Genomic DNA, 18613 nt, shown 5'->3' on the forward strand with positions numbered 1-18613 from the left:
TACACGATCCCAGAATCCCTTCGGATGCAGGATGATGCCAGTGATGTGGAGAGCATCTCAGACTGCCCTCCTCTTCAGGAGTTTCTGCTTACAGCAGCTGATGTCCTGGATCTGCGCCTTCCTGTCAAGTTAGTGGTTCTTGGCTCTTACCAAGAATCCAGCAGCAAAGTCACTGCTGATGGAGTAATTGGCTTGACAAGAGCATTCCTGGCTGCTGGGGCTCAGTGTGTCCTAGTGTCACTCTGGCCTGTTCCCGTGGCTGCTTCCAAAATGTTTGTGCATGCCCTCTATTCCTCCCTCTTAAATGGGATGAAAGCCAGCGCAGCCCTCGGCGAAGCGATGAAAACTGTGCAGAGCAGCAAGCAGTTCTCCCATCCATCCAACTGGGCAGGTAGGAATAATCGCTTTTTGACAAACAGGATGGGGTTTATAGCAAGCGCTCTCATGCCGAATTGTTTGGGTTAAGCAAGGAGCGGTGCTAGCGGGTGGTTGGGAGTAGCATGTGCCCTGTGCTCGCCCAGAATTCAACCCCTGTGTTTCAGACCCCAATTCAGCTGCGTGTGGTTGAATGTTAGTGTGGTGGAAAGGATCAGTATTTCACCGTGTATAGTGAGTGGGTCATGAATTTGAATTAATTTAAAGCAGTTGTGAGGTGAAGTGTGTCTCCTCACGATGGTTTCATGACTGGAAAGAAATAACGTGCAATACAGTAACTCATTCCCTGTGTTTGAAATCTGTAGGGTCAGGTGTCCTGTGTGCTTGGGATGGAGTTAGCTGGCGCAGATTCACAGGACCTTCTCGCTGAGAACCGAGTGAAGCTCTAACAAGGAGGCAAGAGTAGTGCTTCTGGAAGTTGCAGCAGCCACCAGTGGCTGTGATTTCTGTGACAAACCTCGTAGGGCTTGCTCCTCTGCTCCTTTCAGGAGAAAGGTTTCCCTTGCTTCCACTGGGAATTTCTCAGCGGCATAAGCGCCGGGGTGGGGTGCTGGTGCCTGCCCCCTCTAGATTAGATGAGAGAGTTGAGGTTCAGAACGACAGAGTCTTGGAGTTAACAGGGTTGTCACAGGGATGTGTACAAATAACCTGCATTGGTTTTCCCAGCACAAGTCCTGGTTTGTGAAAGCTGCAGGCATTCCCCAAATGGCTTTTTTTGCACAGGCAGCAGCACCATGGTTTTTAGATCAGAAAGCTGTTGTGAGCGTGCTCTGGTGTAAACTGGCTGTAGCTGGCGGAGCGGGAAACTCACTAGCGCTTGTTCAGATGAGCTCTTGGAGTTAGTCTGACTGATTGCAGGCTTGTTGAGTCCAGCGTTAGGACGTGATTCAGACAATACCAGATGGGAGCTGAGCTCCTTCCAAGATTTTTCCGTCTCAAAGAAAAGAGCATTTTAAAAAAAAAAAAAAAGTGACCGCTTCCTGGGCAAAAACGAACGAGCATGGACATGGGTGCTTGTCATCACCACCAAGCAGAGGCTTCCAGCTGCTCCGGCTGCCTTAGGACTGCCCCGTGGTACGTGAGCAAGTTCATGACACACAGTCCCTGCCTTGCACCTTCAGGTCTGGATGGTGTCTCAGATAGAGCACCAGGGCGAGGATGGGCAGCTACATCCTTCCTGCAGTGGATGAGAAGGGGCAGGCAGAGCTCACTGTGCTGACTTTTGCAGAATCTAGCATTTAGGTGGTGCGTAAGCCAAGGCAGGTTTCCGACTGAGACGGGGAAAGCTCTCAGTTTTATGTTTCTGCAGGCCCTGTTTAGCATCTATTGATTTCTGCTGCTGTAAAGGAGGCATGGAATGTGCTAGGACAACTTTATCAGTGTTTTCCCGCTTGCTTGAACAGGAAAACACTGTTGATTTAATAGAGGCATCTAGAGGCTTTCTGGAAGTCCAGTGAGCAGCTGCTCTGGGAAAAGAATACCACCCTGCAGGACACAGTAATCATCAGTCCAAGAGGGCAGGGGGTATCTGCTGCTGTTCCGAACATTTTCTATAAAGAAAGGAGATTGAGTGTCTCTTATTCTGAATCCTGCAGGCTTCATGCTTATTGGGAGTGATATGAAGCTGAACAGCCCTTCCTCGCTAGTAGGACAGGCCCTGATGGAGATCCTGCAGCACCCTGAAAGGGCACGAGATGCTCTACGTGTCCTGCTCCATCTGGTAAGAGAAAGGAAACGCTGCCGTGCCCAGCAGGCACAGGGAAGGGCATTGCGGCCCTTGTAGTTGTGAGATGGTGTTACCTGTGGGTGTGCATCTGTAATGATGAACAGAAGAGAAACACCCTGGTGTAGCCACTCACGCTTGAATACATACCCTCAGCCCTTCTCCCTTACCGTAACGTAGTCTCTTGTGAAATCTCTGGATCAGTGTGAAAAGACCAGGACCCCTGATGGAGTGTCCGGAGCAAAAAGAGGCGAAGTAAGCAAAGTCTTACATTGTATTGTGACAAAATCCTCCTTTAGCTGGTGAATTGGGTCTCTGCTTTAAAAATGACACAATCATTGGGATTGTTTCTACAAGAAAATAGCTATGAACATTGCAGTCGTGGAGGTGCAGAGCACAGTGGCTGCTGTCCATGCATACTCGGAAGATAAGAGGCACTTTTGTCCCCATGTGTGCCAGTGGTCTGTTGTGGGGAGCAGCAGGACTGAAGCCAAGCTGCCAGATGGCTAGAATAATCTCTCATGACTTCTAATATTTTTCTTTCCAGTGTGTCTTCTGTGGTTCCACAGGAACCTGGAGTATCCATAGGGTGATGGAAACCTGTGGGTATTGCTGGTCATCCCAGTGGCTGGGTTTTGTGGACACACGCCTCTCTTTACTGTTTACCATATAGCTGCAGACTCTTGCCTGGTAATGAGCACTGTACGCGAGAGACTGGAACTTGGACATGAGTCATCTTTGGGGGAGAAATGCAGCTGCCAGGCTTAGAGGCAGCTATCACAGTCAACCTGGTACTGGGGGTCCTGTGGCATTACTCTCCCCAGCATCCCCAAGAATATTGACGTGTCAGTGATTTTACAGCTGCGTGGCTGAGTTACTGGAGCCTCTCTATTCAAGGGCATCCTTCTGTGTAGGACAGGCCAGGTTCAACATTGCGCTTGCTGTCTCTCAACCTGCTGTTCCTGCCTCTTTGCTGTGTAAAAAGAGGTGGTTAAGTAAAAATCTCCCATAAAATAAGCTAATGCTGTATTTTCCCCAAAGGTGGAGAAGTCACTGCAGCGAATCCAGAACGGGCAGCACAACTCCATGTATACCTCCCAGCAAAGCGTGGAGAATAAAGTTGGTGGCATTCCAGGCTGGCAGGCACTACTCACTGCGGTAGGATTTCGGTTGGACCCTCCAGCCAGCGGCCTCCCGGCAGCAGTGTTCTTCCCAACTTCTGACCCTGGCGACCGCCTACAGCAGTGCAGCACCACCATACAGTCCCTCCTAGGTGAGGAGCAGGCCGGCTACGGGCTCTGTCCTCATCTGTCCAAGCGGACATCGACCTTTCCCTGCCTTTCTTGGATGCAAGCCTGTAAAATTGATGTTCTACATCAATGAAATTAAAGCATTTAACAGGGTAGAGGTTCTAGAAGTAAATGTTTATGAAAATTTTGTCATAGATAGGAATCATTTACTACTGGGTCAGGTATCTGAGAAGCATGGTGTGACTGTGTCTATCTGCCAGCTGTAACTGGATGCAAAGTGGGAAAACCTTTTGCTTTCCGGAAATAGCTGCTGCTTCCAGAACTGTTCGGTGATGTGGGGGAGAGGTTTCAGGAATTAGCTGAGTTTGTATTCTCCTCAGGTGGTTGCATATCTAGCAGCCAAGAAATGGATACTGAATGACTCCGTTTCTGCTGATGTTTTCCAGGTTTGCCTAACCCTGCACTTCAGGCACTTTGTAAACTTATCACAGCTTCAGAAACAGGAGAACAGCTTATCAACAGGGTGAGTTGGGAGGCTTTCCTCCAGTACCGGTGTCTAAATGGTTCTTATCAGGTCAGTAAACTCGGTTGGTTTATGCCCTGGTTTATCAACCCAGAGCTCGCTAGGAGACTTCAGGGTTGAGATTCTAATCTTGCCTCTGTGTGTGAATGGGAAGTGTGTGTCCAGAAGAAAAAAATGCAGGTATGTTACTGGGCTGCATGGCCTTGGGTCTCCCTGTTCAGTGACAGATGTGAAAACATGAAACCTACTGCAGTGAGGGGAAAGCAAAATACGGGAAATGAGTGGCAGAATCACCGATTTCTATTTGGCCATTCTGTCTAGGGTCCATGTTGGCTGGTCTTTGTCCACTGTAACTACCAAAGTCCCGAGGTATGGTTGACTTTGGACAACGTAAGCTCTGTCAGAAAATGTATTGAGCCTGTGCTTCCCCTGGTGTGCGTGCTCATAGCTCTGGAAAGGATTCACGGTCTCCAAGAGAAAGGCAGTGCCACCTGTGGCTATGGGCCTCCTCCCTGTTCCCCCCAGTCGCCTTCACATTCCTCTCTCCCCAGTCTTTCTAGCATGCCTAGCCTAACCTGACCTTTCTCTGTGTCACCAGCCTGGCTGGCTTCCCATTACCCGTTTCTTACTGTCCTGATTGCTCCTCTAGTGAAGTTTATTTTGATCATCTGCCTGCTTTAGTAACTGAACACGCTGTACATAGCGAATGGGCACGTAACTCTCTTTGCCCCTTTCCCCACGCAGAAGTGTTCTAGGGGGGTACTGTGGTGGGTAGCTGGGATTCTCTGCATAGCTTCAGAGGGCTCCCCTTCGTTCTGTCATGTTGAGTCTCTGCACAAAATGCAAAATAACAGCCCCAGCTTTGCTGTTACCCACTAAGAAGCCTGCTTTGTCTGTCCATTAGACTGAATCTGCTTCAAGGAGAGGGTTTCTTGTTAGGATCTACAGTAGTGCATTGGATGTTTCTAATGGCTTATCCTTTGTGGCATTTTGCTTTCTTGCCTTGGCTCTTTTGTCAGCGCCTGAGGGTTCTGTGGTCAAATAGCAGTGTGGTTATTACCACCAGAGGGAGGCCTGGAGTAGAAGGGATGTGATGAGTAGAAGACAACATTCTGATAGATGGGAATGAGTTAGAGTGTCCACGAGATTACTTCACAATTGTCTTCTTGCCTCAGATAATTAAATTACCCAAGGAAAAATACTCAGATGGCTGTACACAACTACCGAAAGATGCGCCCACTGTTCCCTCAGCTGCCCCACGCAATAAGTTTTGGCAGGGGCATTGCATTGTTTGTGCAAATGTTCTTCCAGAGCCCCAACCCCAGGCAGAACTCCCTTTGGCACAGGAGTCTATCCAGTTACAAGTTACGGTTTTTCAACTTGGCTCTCCCTTCCTCTGCAGTTACTTGGGTTTTTTTCCCCTCTTTCCTCTTAGCAATCCAGCTGGTGAGCAGCTAAGGCTCTGCCTGTCCCAAAGGAGAGAAGACTCTGTTCAAACTGGCGCATAATGACTGACGATTCAGTCCGGGGGTGGTGCCTACTGCCTTTCCCGTACGGGTGATGGGCCTCGTAAGGGAGCAGGTGCTCTTGGCATTAGTGAAGCAGCAAGGCCTGGAGCCTGAGCTTTTGCTCTGGATAGAAAATGCTTAATTTTAGTGCAAAACAGAGGGCAGGAACCACAAAAGAGAGAACTTCAGTACTACCACATGTGCAAGGAAGAGTTAGGGATTGCCGACTGCATTAAGTGCCAATAATGTATCCCAGAGAACACAAGAGAAGGGCTTGTTTTGTGTTCAGCCTTCTGCCAGAATGTGGGTTGGCCTGAGGATCTGCCTGCTAAGGGTCAGAGTTGATTGTAATGAGCTGGGCACTCCCAGATTCCAGCTGCCTGTTCCCACGCTGTTGGACTCCTGATTCACAGCTCAAGCCATTTCCACTGCTCCCTTCTTTCTCTGGGTAGAGCATCTTGCAGTCAGGATGCTGGTTTGCATGTGGATGTGTCACGGCAGGGTTCCCTGTCACGGGCACTTTGTAGCACAGAATAACCGGTGTTCTTTCTTTCTTTTCTCCTCTCTTTTCCTTTCTTGTTATCTGCTGCCCGAAGGCTGTTAAAAATGTGGTGGGAATGGTGAGTATTACCGCTCATTACACTCACCGTTAAATGGTGAGTATTATCCTGTGCAGGATAAAACGCCTCGGTCACTGCAGACCCAGTTCCCTGCGCTGCAGAGTAGCGCCTTCAAGCCGCTTTTCAGGCCTGGAATTTGCTCCATAGTGCTTGTGTGGAAAAAAGACCGTCTAAGCTTTTGTGGGTTGTAAGAGATGGGTGGTCCTGAGGTTAGCAGGTCGCTGATTAATGACTTTCCATCCTTCCTACCCTGGCTGTGTTTTTGAATTACATGGCGTCCTGGCACCTGAATTTGTGTCAGGTCTTCATACACACATTTTTTCTCCGCTTTGCTACTCCTGTCTCTTGGGCACAGTTCAGAAACTTCTTTCCTGGAGGCCGTGGAAGTATTAGGAAAGTCTTCCATGGTTTCATGTGACTTGTTCTGCCCAGTTAAATGCTGAGAATGAGTTCCTTGGGATTTGCGTAAGGAGCATGGCTCAGCCATGGAAGGGGCTTCAGTAGATTTCTGTGAGCAGCCCCAAAGTATCTCTTTCCTTTTCTTCCACTTCACAGATTTTCCTGCTGTGCTTCCCTCTTGCTCAATTTCCACTGGCCACACTCCCCAACCCTCACCCCTGTTCTGTCCCTACCTTTGTTGCTGTTCAAATTTGTCCGTGTTGCTGTCCCTGGAGTGTCCAGACCTTTTCATCTCACTGTTGTGTTCAGGAGCAGCAGCTGAATGTGTGGGTGTACGGGGAAAGTACATGTCCTTAGCTGTGACTGTCGGGAAAGCAGTGATGTGATTTTTAAGGACTGGCTAATGTTTGCATTGTTCTCTTCAGCTGCATCAAGTCCTGGTTCAACTTCAGGCAGGCGAGAAGGAGCAAGATTTCTCCTCTGCACCGATCCAGGTCTCCATCAGTGTCCAGCTCTGGAGGCTACCTGGCTGTCACGAGTTTCTGGCAGCTCTAGGTAGGAAAACATTTCTTTCCGTCGTCTTCCTAAAACTAATCCTAGCTTCTCATGTGGTGACTTGAAGTAGGGAAGAGACTCACGGCTTCAGATTTGTCTGGGTGCTGTTTGGTCTTTGCATCTCTGGATGTGATCCCTGACTGCTCAGTACATCTCTGCCAGTTCACATGCACAGAGCTCTCTTGCTCACTTTTGGCCAGTGGTGAGGTGCATTTTTCTCTCATGCACCAAAACGTCTCCTGAGTCAGCAGAACGTGCGTTTCAGGGCTGACAGCAGCTTGGTGCTGTCAAGTTGGTTTAACACGTTTTTATTTCAAGATCCTGTTCTCCTCTTGTTCATAATAGGTACTTTTGAGTTTGCTTCTGGCCTTTGACCTGAAGTGAACCAATCGTTCCTTTGGCAGGGAAACCTGTGCACTGGGCAAGGAAGGAGAGGGCATACCGGAGGGATAGCATGTACCAGGGTCTACAGCCCACAGACAACACAGACGAGAACTAAATGTCAAACTAGACTTTATTCCATCTAGGACCTTGCTTAGAATTAGTAAAAGAGCATTGCAGGGAAGAGGCAACACTGCAAAAGGGAACATCTGAAAAGACTGCTTGAGGAGCTCGTAAAAGCCAGGCATCGTTTCTCACACAGTCACGCCTCCTGCAGCCCAGCCCTCATGTGATAAATTCCAAGGTCTGTGCTCTTCTTCAGACCCATTTCTGTGAGAAAACTGTGGATTAAAGATGAATGGTAGGGGCATGCGGGACGTTGTCCCCTGAGATGTGTTCAGTATATCATTCCCTGACAATTCCAAATAATTAGCAACTAAAGGAGTACTGACTAATGCCTTTGTCTGTCAGTCTGGACAGGAGCGATTTGCTTACGTCTATCTGTTCACACCCCGTAAAGCTCCCAACACCTGCTGGAGAAGGGGTGCTCAATGCTAATGAAAGCAAACCAGCGAGCTGTACGTTGCAGGTGGAGTCATCGTTCCAGGACACTGCGGGATCTCACCTCTTTTTTGTTCTGTTTGTCTTCTAAGCGAGGTCACGTATATTTAAGACAATGGATTATTCTGTGAGGTATGATGTTTCTGTTCCATATTCCGACACAGGTTTTGACCTTTGTGAAGTTGGCCAAGAGGAGGTGATTCTGAAAACTGGGAAGCAAGCTAGTAGGAGGACCATGCACTTTGCTCTACAGTCCTTGCTGGCACTTTTTGGTAAGGCTACTTACAGTAGTTTTTGCTCCCATATCACCTGATGATTTGATCAGAATGGCTTCTGTTGGCACCTCATGCTCTTACCTTTTGCAGAGATCATAAGTACATCATCACACACGTGTCACACAGACCACACATAATTCGACTGGTGCAGCAAATGTTATTTTTATATGGCAAACAAACACTAAGACTGGGCTGAGGCCAAAGCTGGAAGTAGAGTCCAGCAGCTGGAGGATGCATAACTGCCCCTTGGTTTTGAGATATAAAAGATAATGAATTGCCAAGTTTCATCTGGGATTTCTGGGCTGAGGTGCCTGCGTGTGCATTTCCTTGGCTGTGCATGCTTTTTTTCTCACCTAAGCAGTAGTTGGGATTTTTGAAGTAGCATAGAGTCTGAGTGCATGTTTTGTAGCATTTCCTCTTTGATTCTGATAACGACATTACCTGGGTTTGTTTGATTTTACTGCGTATCTGGGGGCATGTTTGTACTTTTTTTTTTTTTTTTTCTTTTTTAGATTCTACAGAGCTGCCTAAGCGCCTTAGCCTGGACAGTTCCTCGTCCCTGGAGTCCCTGGCTTCTGCTCAGTCTGTTTCCAACCCTGCACCCCAGTATCAAAACCCTCCATTCTCTCCTACTTGTCCAGACAGCATTGCATCAGATGCCATTTCTGTGTATAGCCTGAGCTCCATTGCCTCTTCCATGAGCTTTGTTTCCAAGCCAGAGAGCATGCCAGATGGTGTGGGACACAGAGGACGCCAGGACTATGAGAGGCCTAAGAACATTTATCCGCATAGGTCTGCAGTACAGAGCCAGTTGTCACTACAAACCAGCACTGTAGCCAGCAAAGATGAGGAAGAGTATGAAGGCTTTTCTATAATCAGCAACGAGCCTCTGGCCAGTTACCAAGAAAACATAAACCCAAGATTTTCTCCTGATCACAAACAGCCCAAAACTGGTCAGGCTGGAGGCATTAAAGAGTCCGTCAACTCCAAAGGGAGCATAAGTACCCCAAATTCTCCTGTTAAAATGACTCTTATTCCCAGTCCAAATTCACCTTTCCAAAAAGTTGGGAAACTTGCAAGTTCTGATACTGGGGAATCTGACCAGTCTAGCACTGAGACTGACAGCACTGTCAAGTCCCAGGAGGACAGTAATCCAAAGCTTGATCCGCAAGAGTTGGCCCAAAAAATTCTGGAGGAAACTCAGAGTCACCTCATTGCTGTTGAACGTCTTCAGAGAAGCAGCAGCCAAATAAGCAAGAGCAACAATTCAGACGATGGGGCTTCCACCCCAGCAGGCGTGTCCGCATTCAGATCTTCAGAGACCAGTGCATTCAGTCGGCCAGTCAGCTCTAGTCAGAAGAATCAGTCTTCACCTCTTGCATTTAAACCAAAGCCTCCAACAAGGAGTTCATCCCTCCAGAAAGTGAGTTCTGGCTATAACAGCCCTACAGCATCAGAGATGTCAAACAAAGAAGGCACGGGCCAGTACACTGGGCAGCCATCTCCGAGCTGTGATTCACATGGGTCCTTAACCGAGCAGCCTCACTTTAAACTCAAGTACCCCAGCTCTCCCTACAGTGCTCATATTTCTAAATCACCCAGAAATATCTCTCCAAGCTCAGGGCATCAGTCTCCTGGTGGCAGCACTCCATCTCCTGCGCTTTCTTACTCCTCAGCTGGTTCTGCTCGCTCAAGTCCAGCTGATGCCCCAGACATAGACAAATTAAAAATGGCTGCCATTGATGAAAAGGTGCAAGCAATTCACAACTTAAAGATGTTCTGGCAAAGCACTCCCCATCACTCCACTGGCCCGATAAAGATTCTCCGAGGAGCTCCTGGAACAATGACTTCTAAGAAAGATGTCCTCAGCTTGCTCAATTTATCTCCACGGCACAGCAAAGAAGAAAGCGCAGATAAGCTGGAACTAAAGGACCTGTCTATTGAGCAACACCTTGCTTCTCCACAAAAGAACCCTCCAAATGGACACAGGCGCCCTGAAACAACAAATGCAGTGTCATCAACCCATTCTCCACCTTCCAGTAGCACTCCAGGAACCACACGCCCCTTGAGGCTGCCATCTGGGAACGGTTATAAATTTTTGTCACCGGGAAGATTTTTTCCTTCCTCCAAATGCTGAAATGTCTTGAGTACCAGCTGATGACTTACAGTCTTGTAAAAGTATTTGCTTCTGCCCACTTGCCTTTATCAATACAGAACCATTATCTAAGATGCCGTGGTCGTACCCACAGTTGGCAATGCACAGGAATGTGACAGATTGGCCCTGTCTGTCACTGCGTGGGCACACGGGCCTCACGCAGATGCGTTTTAGTCTCCCCTATCAAGACTTCGGCCAGACTCACTTGATAACAGGTTCTATGTAGTGTTCAGTATTTGCAGCAACAGGTCCAATGAATCTGGTTGTCTGTTCGTGAAATACTAGCTTTTAAGGCACCTACTTGTATTTCTTAACCTAACAGGAGGTTTTACAGCTGGCTTTTTATACAGAAATTATACATATCAGGGATTGGGGAGGGAAGCGAGAGGAGGCAGAACTTCCTTGTATACCACAAAGAAAGAATGCGCAAGCTTCTGCCTGGAGAAGTACAAGCCATTTATTTGATTGCTGTCAAAGACTGACAGAGAGGACGAGGTAACGTACCTCTAGCTAGCTCTGCCAAGTTAGCCAAACACAAGAAATCGCTGGCAATAAAAGTCCATAGCAGCGTGATACTGGCAGTGCTCTTGCATCGTTCAGAGGCTGGTGAAACAAAGACAAGAGGACAGAGGTGCCCCATTCTAGAACCTGCATCTCAGGTAACTTTTCTGGAGGGAAACCTTTTGGGTGATATTTTGCTGGTTGGTCTGCTCAGAAAGAATGTTTGGGGCATAACGAGCAAGGTGAGCCTCAGCACGAGGTGGTGAGCATGCGTCAGAGACAAGTTCTGCTCTTACTGAACGCTCTGATCTTTCTGGCACACGGTGTGAGGATGGTGAGATTTTCATCTTGGCAAGTATCTGGGCAGCACAGATGTCTTGTGTCTGCTGAGTGTGCGCAGAAAGGGGTTACAGATGCTGAAGCTCAGAACGTTATTTTACAGTTCCACAGTAGGCAGGAATGTGACACCAGTGTATGGGATTTAAAAATCACCTGACCAAATCAATCCTTCACTGATCCTGCTAAATCGTTGCGCACAGCTCATGGCGGGCAGGTCTGCAAACCTTTCCCCTGCTGTGGAAGCAGGTTTCTTTTGGAGCAAGCGCACCAGTCAAAGCCGATGTCAGCGCAGCCGGAGCACGTGCATGAGGCAGCGAGCAGAGTGGCTGTATGCAGAACCCGTGCGCCCTCGATACATGGAGAAAAGAGAACCAAGAGCACCCCAGGGGTGAAGCTTTCCTAGGCTAGATGGCGTTTAGGTGTGGTGGATCAACGTGGAGATTGTTTCTTTTAAGCGGCTGTTGAATGCAGTGATGTAATTGGAATCAAAATGATCATTTACGTGCACTGAGAACTGTGGGCATGTGGTAGCGTTAACTCAGCCACACGGCACCCTCAGATCCAAGCAGAGTATTTCACAGGCCGTGTGCTATGAAGTCGGAGCACTGGATCGCCAAGGCTTTTGGTTTCTATTCTCTATTCCCAAAATCCGCTGAGTGACTGAAGGCTCATCACTTCACCTCTCCGTGCCTCGTCTTCCCTTTCTATCTGAACGGGGATAGTAATACTTACCTACCTACCTCACAGAGGTGTTGTGAGGCTTAATTAATTAGGCCCTGAGTTTTAGCTGGATCTTAAGTCAACGTCCATCTTGCAGCTGCCTGCCTGAACGGTGAGTGCAGCCAGCACTGTAAACGTGTTAGGGGCACGTTGCCGATGCAGATGATCGTTGCACTTACCATGTCTGGATGCTTTTCTTGAAAATATGGTTCTGATCGTTTGTCATTTTCTTAGGGATCTTGAAGGAAAAGCGTGACAGCAGGACAGAGGATTCAATTCTGATACCGGAATATAAAATTACTTAGGCTCAGCTTACTCACGGCACATATATCAAATGCTTGCTCTGAGTATATTCTAGAATCCACTGGTTTCAGGAGAATGTTTTCCTTTTTGCCATCGCAAGAGATTAACACAAGCGCTAAAGGCAAAGAATATAGGGCTGTGTGGTTACAGTCAGCTCACGGGGGATGGATGATCACAAAAGCTTCAGTGCAGAAAGACAAAAGAAGTAGCTCCTCATCGACTCGCATTATGCAATGTAGCACAGCAGTTGAGTAAATCTGTTCGGCTCCTACGATGCAGGTTATTTGTGTGTTACATCTTCCTGTGATGGTTTGGTGCTAGCTATCATCTTCTCATTGCTTGGCAGGAAAAATCAGAATAGTGGGCCAAAATGTGTCAGTACAGCATCTACCCATCACGTAAGACGGTGATGTTGCTGATCATGCAACTCGCTGTGGTCACAAGACTGCTGAGAGACTCCGTGTGACCCAATCTGTTCCTTAACCAGCAGAGCTGTTTTAAAACGACATCCCAGGAACATCCAGGATGGAAGTGGGCAGCTTTTTGTTTATAGCAACAGCAAATACTCCCTGTAGTGCTGCATAACACGCCAGAAATAAGCCTCTCTACTTGTAGTTTACTTCCATAACTAAAGGATCTTTTAATCTTTAAAAATTATATATTGCCATTTTGGTACAACCCATTTTCATGTTGCCGGTAGGTTTCGTACTGGCTTGAAGTTTTCAGAAAGAGCTCAATTGGGGCGGGGGGGTGGTTCTTCTGTTGTTTTTTTAAGGGTGGGGGGGGGAGCATCAGAAACAGGGAAGGGTTCAGATGTAGGGGGAGTTCAGCGTTTGGGAAATCGGTGTTGTATAAATAGGGAAGGTGAGTGTCACGAGAACAAGTCCTTTGGGAAACGTGTTTCCATTGGCTTGACACAGGGCACTTCCATTGGCTTAGCCAGAGCCATGAAGATGCATGCTTGCTCATGGCTGGGAGACATTTCACACACCTTGTGCCTCACTCCTCCACCCCTGAATGAGAAACAACCCCTTTGTGAGGAAAAAAAAGAAAAAAGAGTTTGATCAGGTTTGCCCAATATGTGGAGAAATTCAGGAAATGAAAATAACGTGTTCTGCGTTGGATATTAGAATTCCTTCTGTGGAGTTGAAATGCATTTGTCGTTGTTGTATTTGTGCATGGTACAAGTGACAACACTGCTTAATACAGTGAGCAATAAGAATTAGGTGTTACCCACTCTCACATTAAACCTGCCACCTCCAACCATTCCCCAAGGCCATGGAATGTATTTTAGTTTGGTTTTGCCCAGTGCATTTTACTGTGTGAGATCACAGATTTTTCATTGACTGTCTTTAGCTCCAGCTAAATGGGAACAGTAAGCAATCTCTCTGATCAAAATCCAGTTTAATTTGATTTTGTAAGTTAGCCTGTACTCTGGCCTGGTACTGATTTTCCTTCTTTTTAATCATACCTTACTTAAACAAGGAAAAAGCATTGAAGAGGTGCTACACCCACATGCATCACTCTAGGCCGTATTTTGTTCCATTAGGTCAAACTCGCTCTGTGAACATCTCTTTCAAGTCGCAGAATAGCTCCAGGTGCACAGAAATACCATGAATCTGTTTGGGAACACTGGTCGTTTTGGGCTCGATGGAAATAATGGGTTTGAGCAGTTTCGGGTTCATTGCGTTGCCGTGCTGTCCAGAAAGGCTGCAGATGTGTGTGGAAAACTTGGCCCCTCGGTTGCAGAACTCCTTCAAAAGAGCGTTGGAGCTGGGAACTGAGGACTGTCAGCAGAGACTCTCCAAGCAGCAGCCTTTAGCACTTGCTCTCCTTGTATGCAGTGTTAGCCACGTTTGGCCTATATGAACTTCCTTTGTAAATTAAAACTCTGTTTCCAGACAGCATTAAACTTTTTATATTATGAAATTTACCATGTAAAAAGATTTTCATATTTTTATTGAAATTGCTAAGGCATTTGGCCTTCTTCCTTTGTGATTTCAGTGTCTATTAAAGCATGAGTTCTCTCAATACTTTAGTCTCCTGGTCTAGGGTGATGTTGGGAAAGAATTTGTTAGCACACTGCCCTCTGTCCTGAGGCCCAGCGGGGTGCTAGCCCCTTCCTCCAGCCTGCTTCCGAGTCTGCATTCTGTGGCAAGGTATGGCTCATGTGCAGCAGCCGTCCTCAGCTTCCCTGGGGAAACGAGGGGTTGCTGAGAACTTCCTCCGCTTTTTGAGGCAGAACGTAGCGTTCCTGCTACCAGTGATGACTGGAAGTTGCTTTTCCTTTTCCTAGCAGGTGGTGGGACCGTCAATATTTGCTCACTGTCTGTCTTGTAGTCGGCAGCAAACGGACACGTAGGGTTGGAAGGAGCTTCAGGGATCGCCCCGTCCCATCCCTCCACTGCAGAAGGACCAAGTGCTGAAGGTATGATGCATTTCCCCATACCGATGCCAGTTGGAACTTGCTGACTTAACTCTTCCTTCTGCCCCCATGTGAAAGGTGCCCTTGTGCTTAGGGGAAGTGTTGGTGACCAGATGAAACCAAACAGAATTTGGCTTTTTATGGTCTTGGAAGTTTCCATTGACGCCTGTCTCCCTGTTGTGTAAGTGCAGCCTCTGGCCGTGTTGCCAGAACACACAAACCATATCCCCAGCCAGGACACAGCAGGCCCTCACTGGCCCTACAGCCTCTGCCCTCCAAATCCCCAATCTGCTGAGAACGAGATGATCTGAACCACGTACATCACTGCAGGCTTCCTGGCGTCAGCTGTTGCGAGGGACCTTTCCTGGCACGCGTCTGAAGTAGCTGATTCTCTGTTGGAGGGCAACAAAGGTTTTATAGGTGGCTGCCCCAGCTTACTCATGCTCTTATGATTATGTACAACCTGGTGACATAGCCAGAGACGCGAGGAGGTCCTGTTCCTTTCAGAGATGTGCTCCTAGAGCAGCAAGTGTGGGAAGAAACCAGCTCAGCACTGCGAAAACAAGCGGGGAGTTTCTTAAAGCCTGACCTTGAACATTTTTGTATTGAGTACTGAATATGGAAATGTGTATCAGGTACAGGCTGGAGCATGTTATGAGTGTCGATACGCACATTCATACTGTGGATTGACGTACACTACCAGGAGCATATACCTGCAGATGCCCTTCCCTCACCCTGGTGCCAGACTCACAGAGCGCGCCGTGCAGCCCTGCTGATCGCAGCTCCCAGCTGGAGGCAGCCTTTGCTTCTTGCTGAGAACGGTCCTGGACTTCCTTGCAAACCCTTGAGTTCTGATCGGTGAGAAGGTGTCAGAGCAAGAGCGAAGCCTGCACTGCAGCGCAGTGCTGGAGACCAGAAGAGGGTCAAAGGAACTTCAGAAGCAGGCATGTTCCTGAGGTCCCTTAAAAATCACGCGCAGACCTAGAGCAGTCTCCCAACACCCTACACCGACACAAAGTTAGGGATAGCACAGACCTGCCCTGGGACCCAGCTCGTGGTGTGACATACCAGGGCCCAGTGTGCCTCCAGCAGGTCCCCTTGCAGAGCTCCTGAGCAGGGCGCTCATGTTTTAGTGCCACCATCCCACTTCACGTGCGTGCCAACCTGTGCTCGGGCAGCAGGACAGCTCAGCAGGCTCGACCTCTGACAAAAGCCAGGAGCCACTGATGTGCAGCTACACCGACACTGCTCGTGCCCTGTGCAGGGCAAGCCCAGGCTGGAGGACTCCCACAAAGAAGAGCTTGCTGGGGAAGCGTCCCCTCCACGAGCAGAGGCCGTGGTGAAGCTGCATGGGCTGGTCTGAAGCAGTTTGTCTGCTGGATCTGGAATCAGCAGGACGCAGCTACTCGGATGATGGTATCGTGTGTGGTATAATCTAGATGTAAACAAAGAGAAGAAGGGGTTTGGGGAGAGCACACACAGCAGCTGGCTGGGTAAACAAAAGCCAAATGTTGTCCATATGGGGAAAGAGCAGCAGCAGGGGCCTGCACTCAGCCAGGATTTTGAAAAACCAAATAAAGGAAAATACTGAATGCTTGCGAACTTTGGGAAGCAGACACTTAAAGCCCCACCACTGTGCTCTGGCACAGCCCTTTGTCGTTTCTTTGCCTCCTAGACTAAGCCAGTGCAGGCGTAAGGCTGAGCAGCTGTTTCCATAGCATCAGTCTTTCACATTGCAAGAGACTTGAATGAAAATATGTTTTCCTAGGCCGAGCCTATTGAGGATTTGCTCTAAAGCCATTTATCTGTGGGAGGGTCGTTTGGCAACATTTAATTTTCCTGTCTGTGAGTTTCTGCTCCATTTTAGCAGAGTTGATGTGTAAATTGTCATCAGTTCTGGCTACTGGCAAACAGACTGTGGGGAGGTGCCTTCTCGAGGGAAAGGGTAGGCAGGGCTGAGCTGGGAAGCGGGGTCAGCAGGCACTGCTGGGGAAAAGGATAGAAGTCAGAAACATGGGAGCATGGGCCTTGCGCTGGGAGCGACGCTCAAACAGGAGACCACAATGCAACAAGGTGCAAAAATCTGCCTTAGCTGGTTTTGGACACCAACAGTTACCCCACAGAAGGATTAAAATTGTGTATTTAAGCTTCCTATGGGTTGAGAGCCAATACAAATGTCATTTAAAATGACACCTTTCTCTTCTTGCCTCAATAGGGCAGCTTTATTCACAATGGAAGGCTCCGCAAGCGTAAATGCTGCGAACTGGTCACAGCCAGATAAGATTTTCATTTTCTGAGAAGGAATAATTTCCCTTCCACAGTGCCAAACTGCGAGGTTTCATCCTCCCCTTTGGAGGATCTTGAAATGTTGGGCTGTTTTTTTTTTTTCTTTCCAGCTTACCCAGTCTTACATTGGTGTGAGCATTTTGAACAGCTCTAAAGTAAAAGTCTGCAGAGCTATGAAGAGAAAGCTGAAAAAGGCAATGTTCAGAAACTAGAAAGCAAATGTTTAGAATGCACTATTTTAAATAAATCCTGTAGTTTTGCCTGAATTATGATTTTTGAGCACCCTGAAATGGAAATACTGTTAACCAGCTGCTTTGTTCCTAGGGCATCATTTTGCCACATGATAAACTTTAATCACTATGGAAGTAATGATACAGCCGGATACAACACACAGAAGCCGCTTGGGGAAACGTGACCTGTGTTGTCCCTTCTAGGCCCTGTGCTGAGGAGCCAGGCATAGCCCAGTGGTCAGCAGCGGCTTTGAGAGTACGCTGGGCTGGGTCCTCATTCCAGGGATGAGGTCTCTGCAAGACAGACCTGGGTTCTCTTAAATCCTGCTGTGCTCCAGCTCTGAACAGCCAAGTTACAACCAGTTTTTATCACTGGCTCTGCATTCCAGGTCTCTAGGCCTCGCCCCTCGTGTATCTGTAAAAGCTTCCAGCTGGTTTATCTTCATCACTCGCTGGCAGCTGCATTGTCCTCGCTGTCTCCTTTATTTTGCTCTGCAATTCAATCCTGCATGTCGCCGTAGACTCCTACATGAAGAGTTGTTGCTACTAGAGGAATCCCTAGTTGAACCCATGGAAGCTCTCTGTATTTCCCTTTTTGGATCAAATCTGTAAAGGTTTAGTTAGCTCTCCACCCCCCGGTTTTTCTCTTGCCCCCACTCTGCTGACTGTTGTCATTAACAGAAATGTGTTGGATAAAAAGGGAGCTCCCAGATTTGATGCTCTTTCACCCTATACTGAGAACGTGTCCCACCCCTCTGCCCCCCAACCAGGTACCTCGGTAAAACTCCTCTGCCACGCGCTGCCCTAAGTGGGGCGGCACCAGCGGCGCAGCGCAGAGGGGCCCCCGAGATAGGAAGGCAGTGGCTCGCCTCAAGGACGGGCGGTTCAGGTTCTTTACAGGCCTGACGGGCTTCACAGGGCGTGCTGCTCCTGGGGCTGATTTCGGCCTTCTTTCACTGCCTCTGACATCTAAAACTTGCAGGCTCTTGTTTGTTTTTAATGAAAGCCGATGGTCTCGTGTCACCAGCCCGTCTGCCGGACCAGAGGGTGCAGGTGCCTGAGCCCAGTAACCGCCAGGCTGGGTCCCTGCTGGGCGTCAGTCAGCTCCTCGGTTCCTTGCTGGCCTCCTCCTTGCCCGTGCATGGGGTGAAGCCGGAGGCGTTCTCTCACGAGAGGGCGGCATCGGACACGCGAATGGCGGCTCCCGGGGTTACAGCCTTGGACGAGCCAGCGAGAGCGGCTTTCCCTTTGCGGAGGCACCGATTTATGGTTTTCACGTGTGGCAAAGCAGGGGCAGCGCGGAGGTAACGCGACAGCAGTCTGCAAGAAAAGGGCTGCGCCTGAAACACGCTGAATAGGGACATTTTAGCTGGAAAAACAGTAATTTGGCGGCGCTGTCGGCAGAGGGGCCGGGCGACAACGGC

General features: G+C 48.5%; 1 protein-coding gene across 1 annotated transcript in view; it reads left to right on the forward strand.

Annotated features, from left to right (window-relative positions):
* TTC28 (tetratricopeptide repeat domain 28) overlaps window positions 1–12975 on the forward strand; it is a 154139-nt gene extending 141164 nt beyond the window's left edge. Inside the window, exons 17-23 of the mRNA XM_035890309.1 lie at window positions 1–391; window positions 2031–2155; window positions 3200–3431; window positions 3855–3931; window positions 6884–7013; window positions 8120–8227; window positions 8743–12975. Of these exons, the coding sequence (XP_035746202.1) occupies window positions 1–391; window positions 2031–2155; window positions 3200–3431; window positions 3855–3931; window positions 6884–7013; window positions 8120–8227; window positions 8743–10367 (2688 nt within the window). The 3' untranslated portion in view covers window positions 10368–12975. The remainder of the gene's footprint in view (window positions 392–2030; window positions 2156–3199; window positions 3432–3854; window positions 3932–6883; window positions 7014–8119; window positions 8228–8742) is intronic.
* The last annotated feature ends 5638 nt before the right edge of the window (window positions 12976–18613 follow it).

Source organism: Egretta garzetta, unplaced genomic scaffold (genome assembly GCF_000687185.1).
Source record: "Egretta garzetta isolate BGI_Z169 unplaced genomic scaffold, ASM68718v1 scaffold73, whole genome shotgun sequence".
Taxonomy (NCBI): domain Eukaryota; kingdom Metazoa; phylum Chordata; class Aves; order Pelecaniformes; family Ardeidae; genus Egretta; species Egretta garzetta.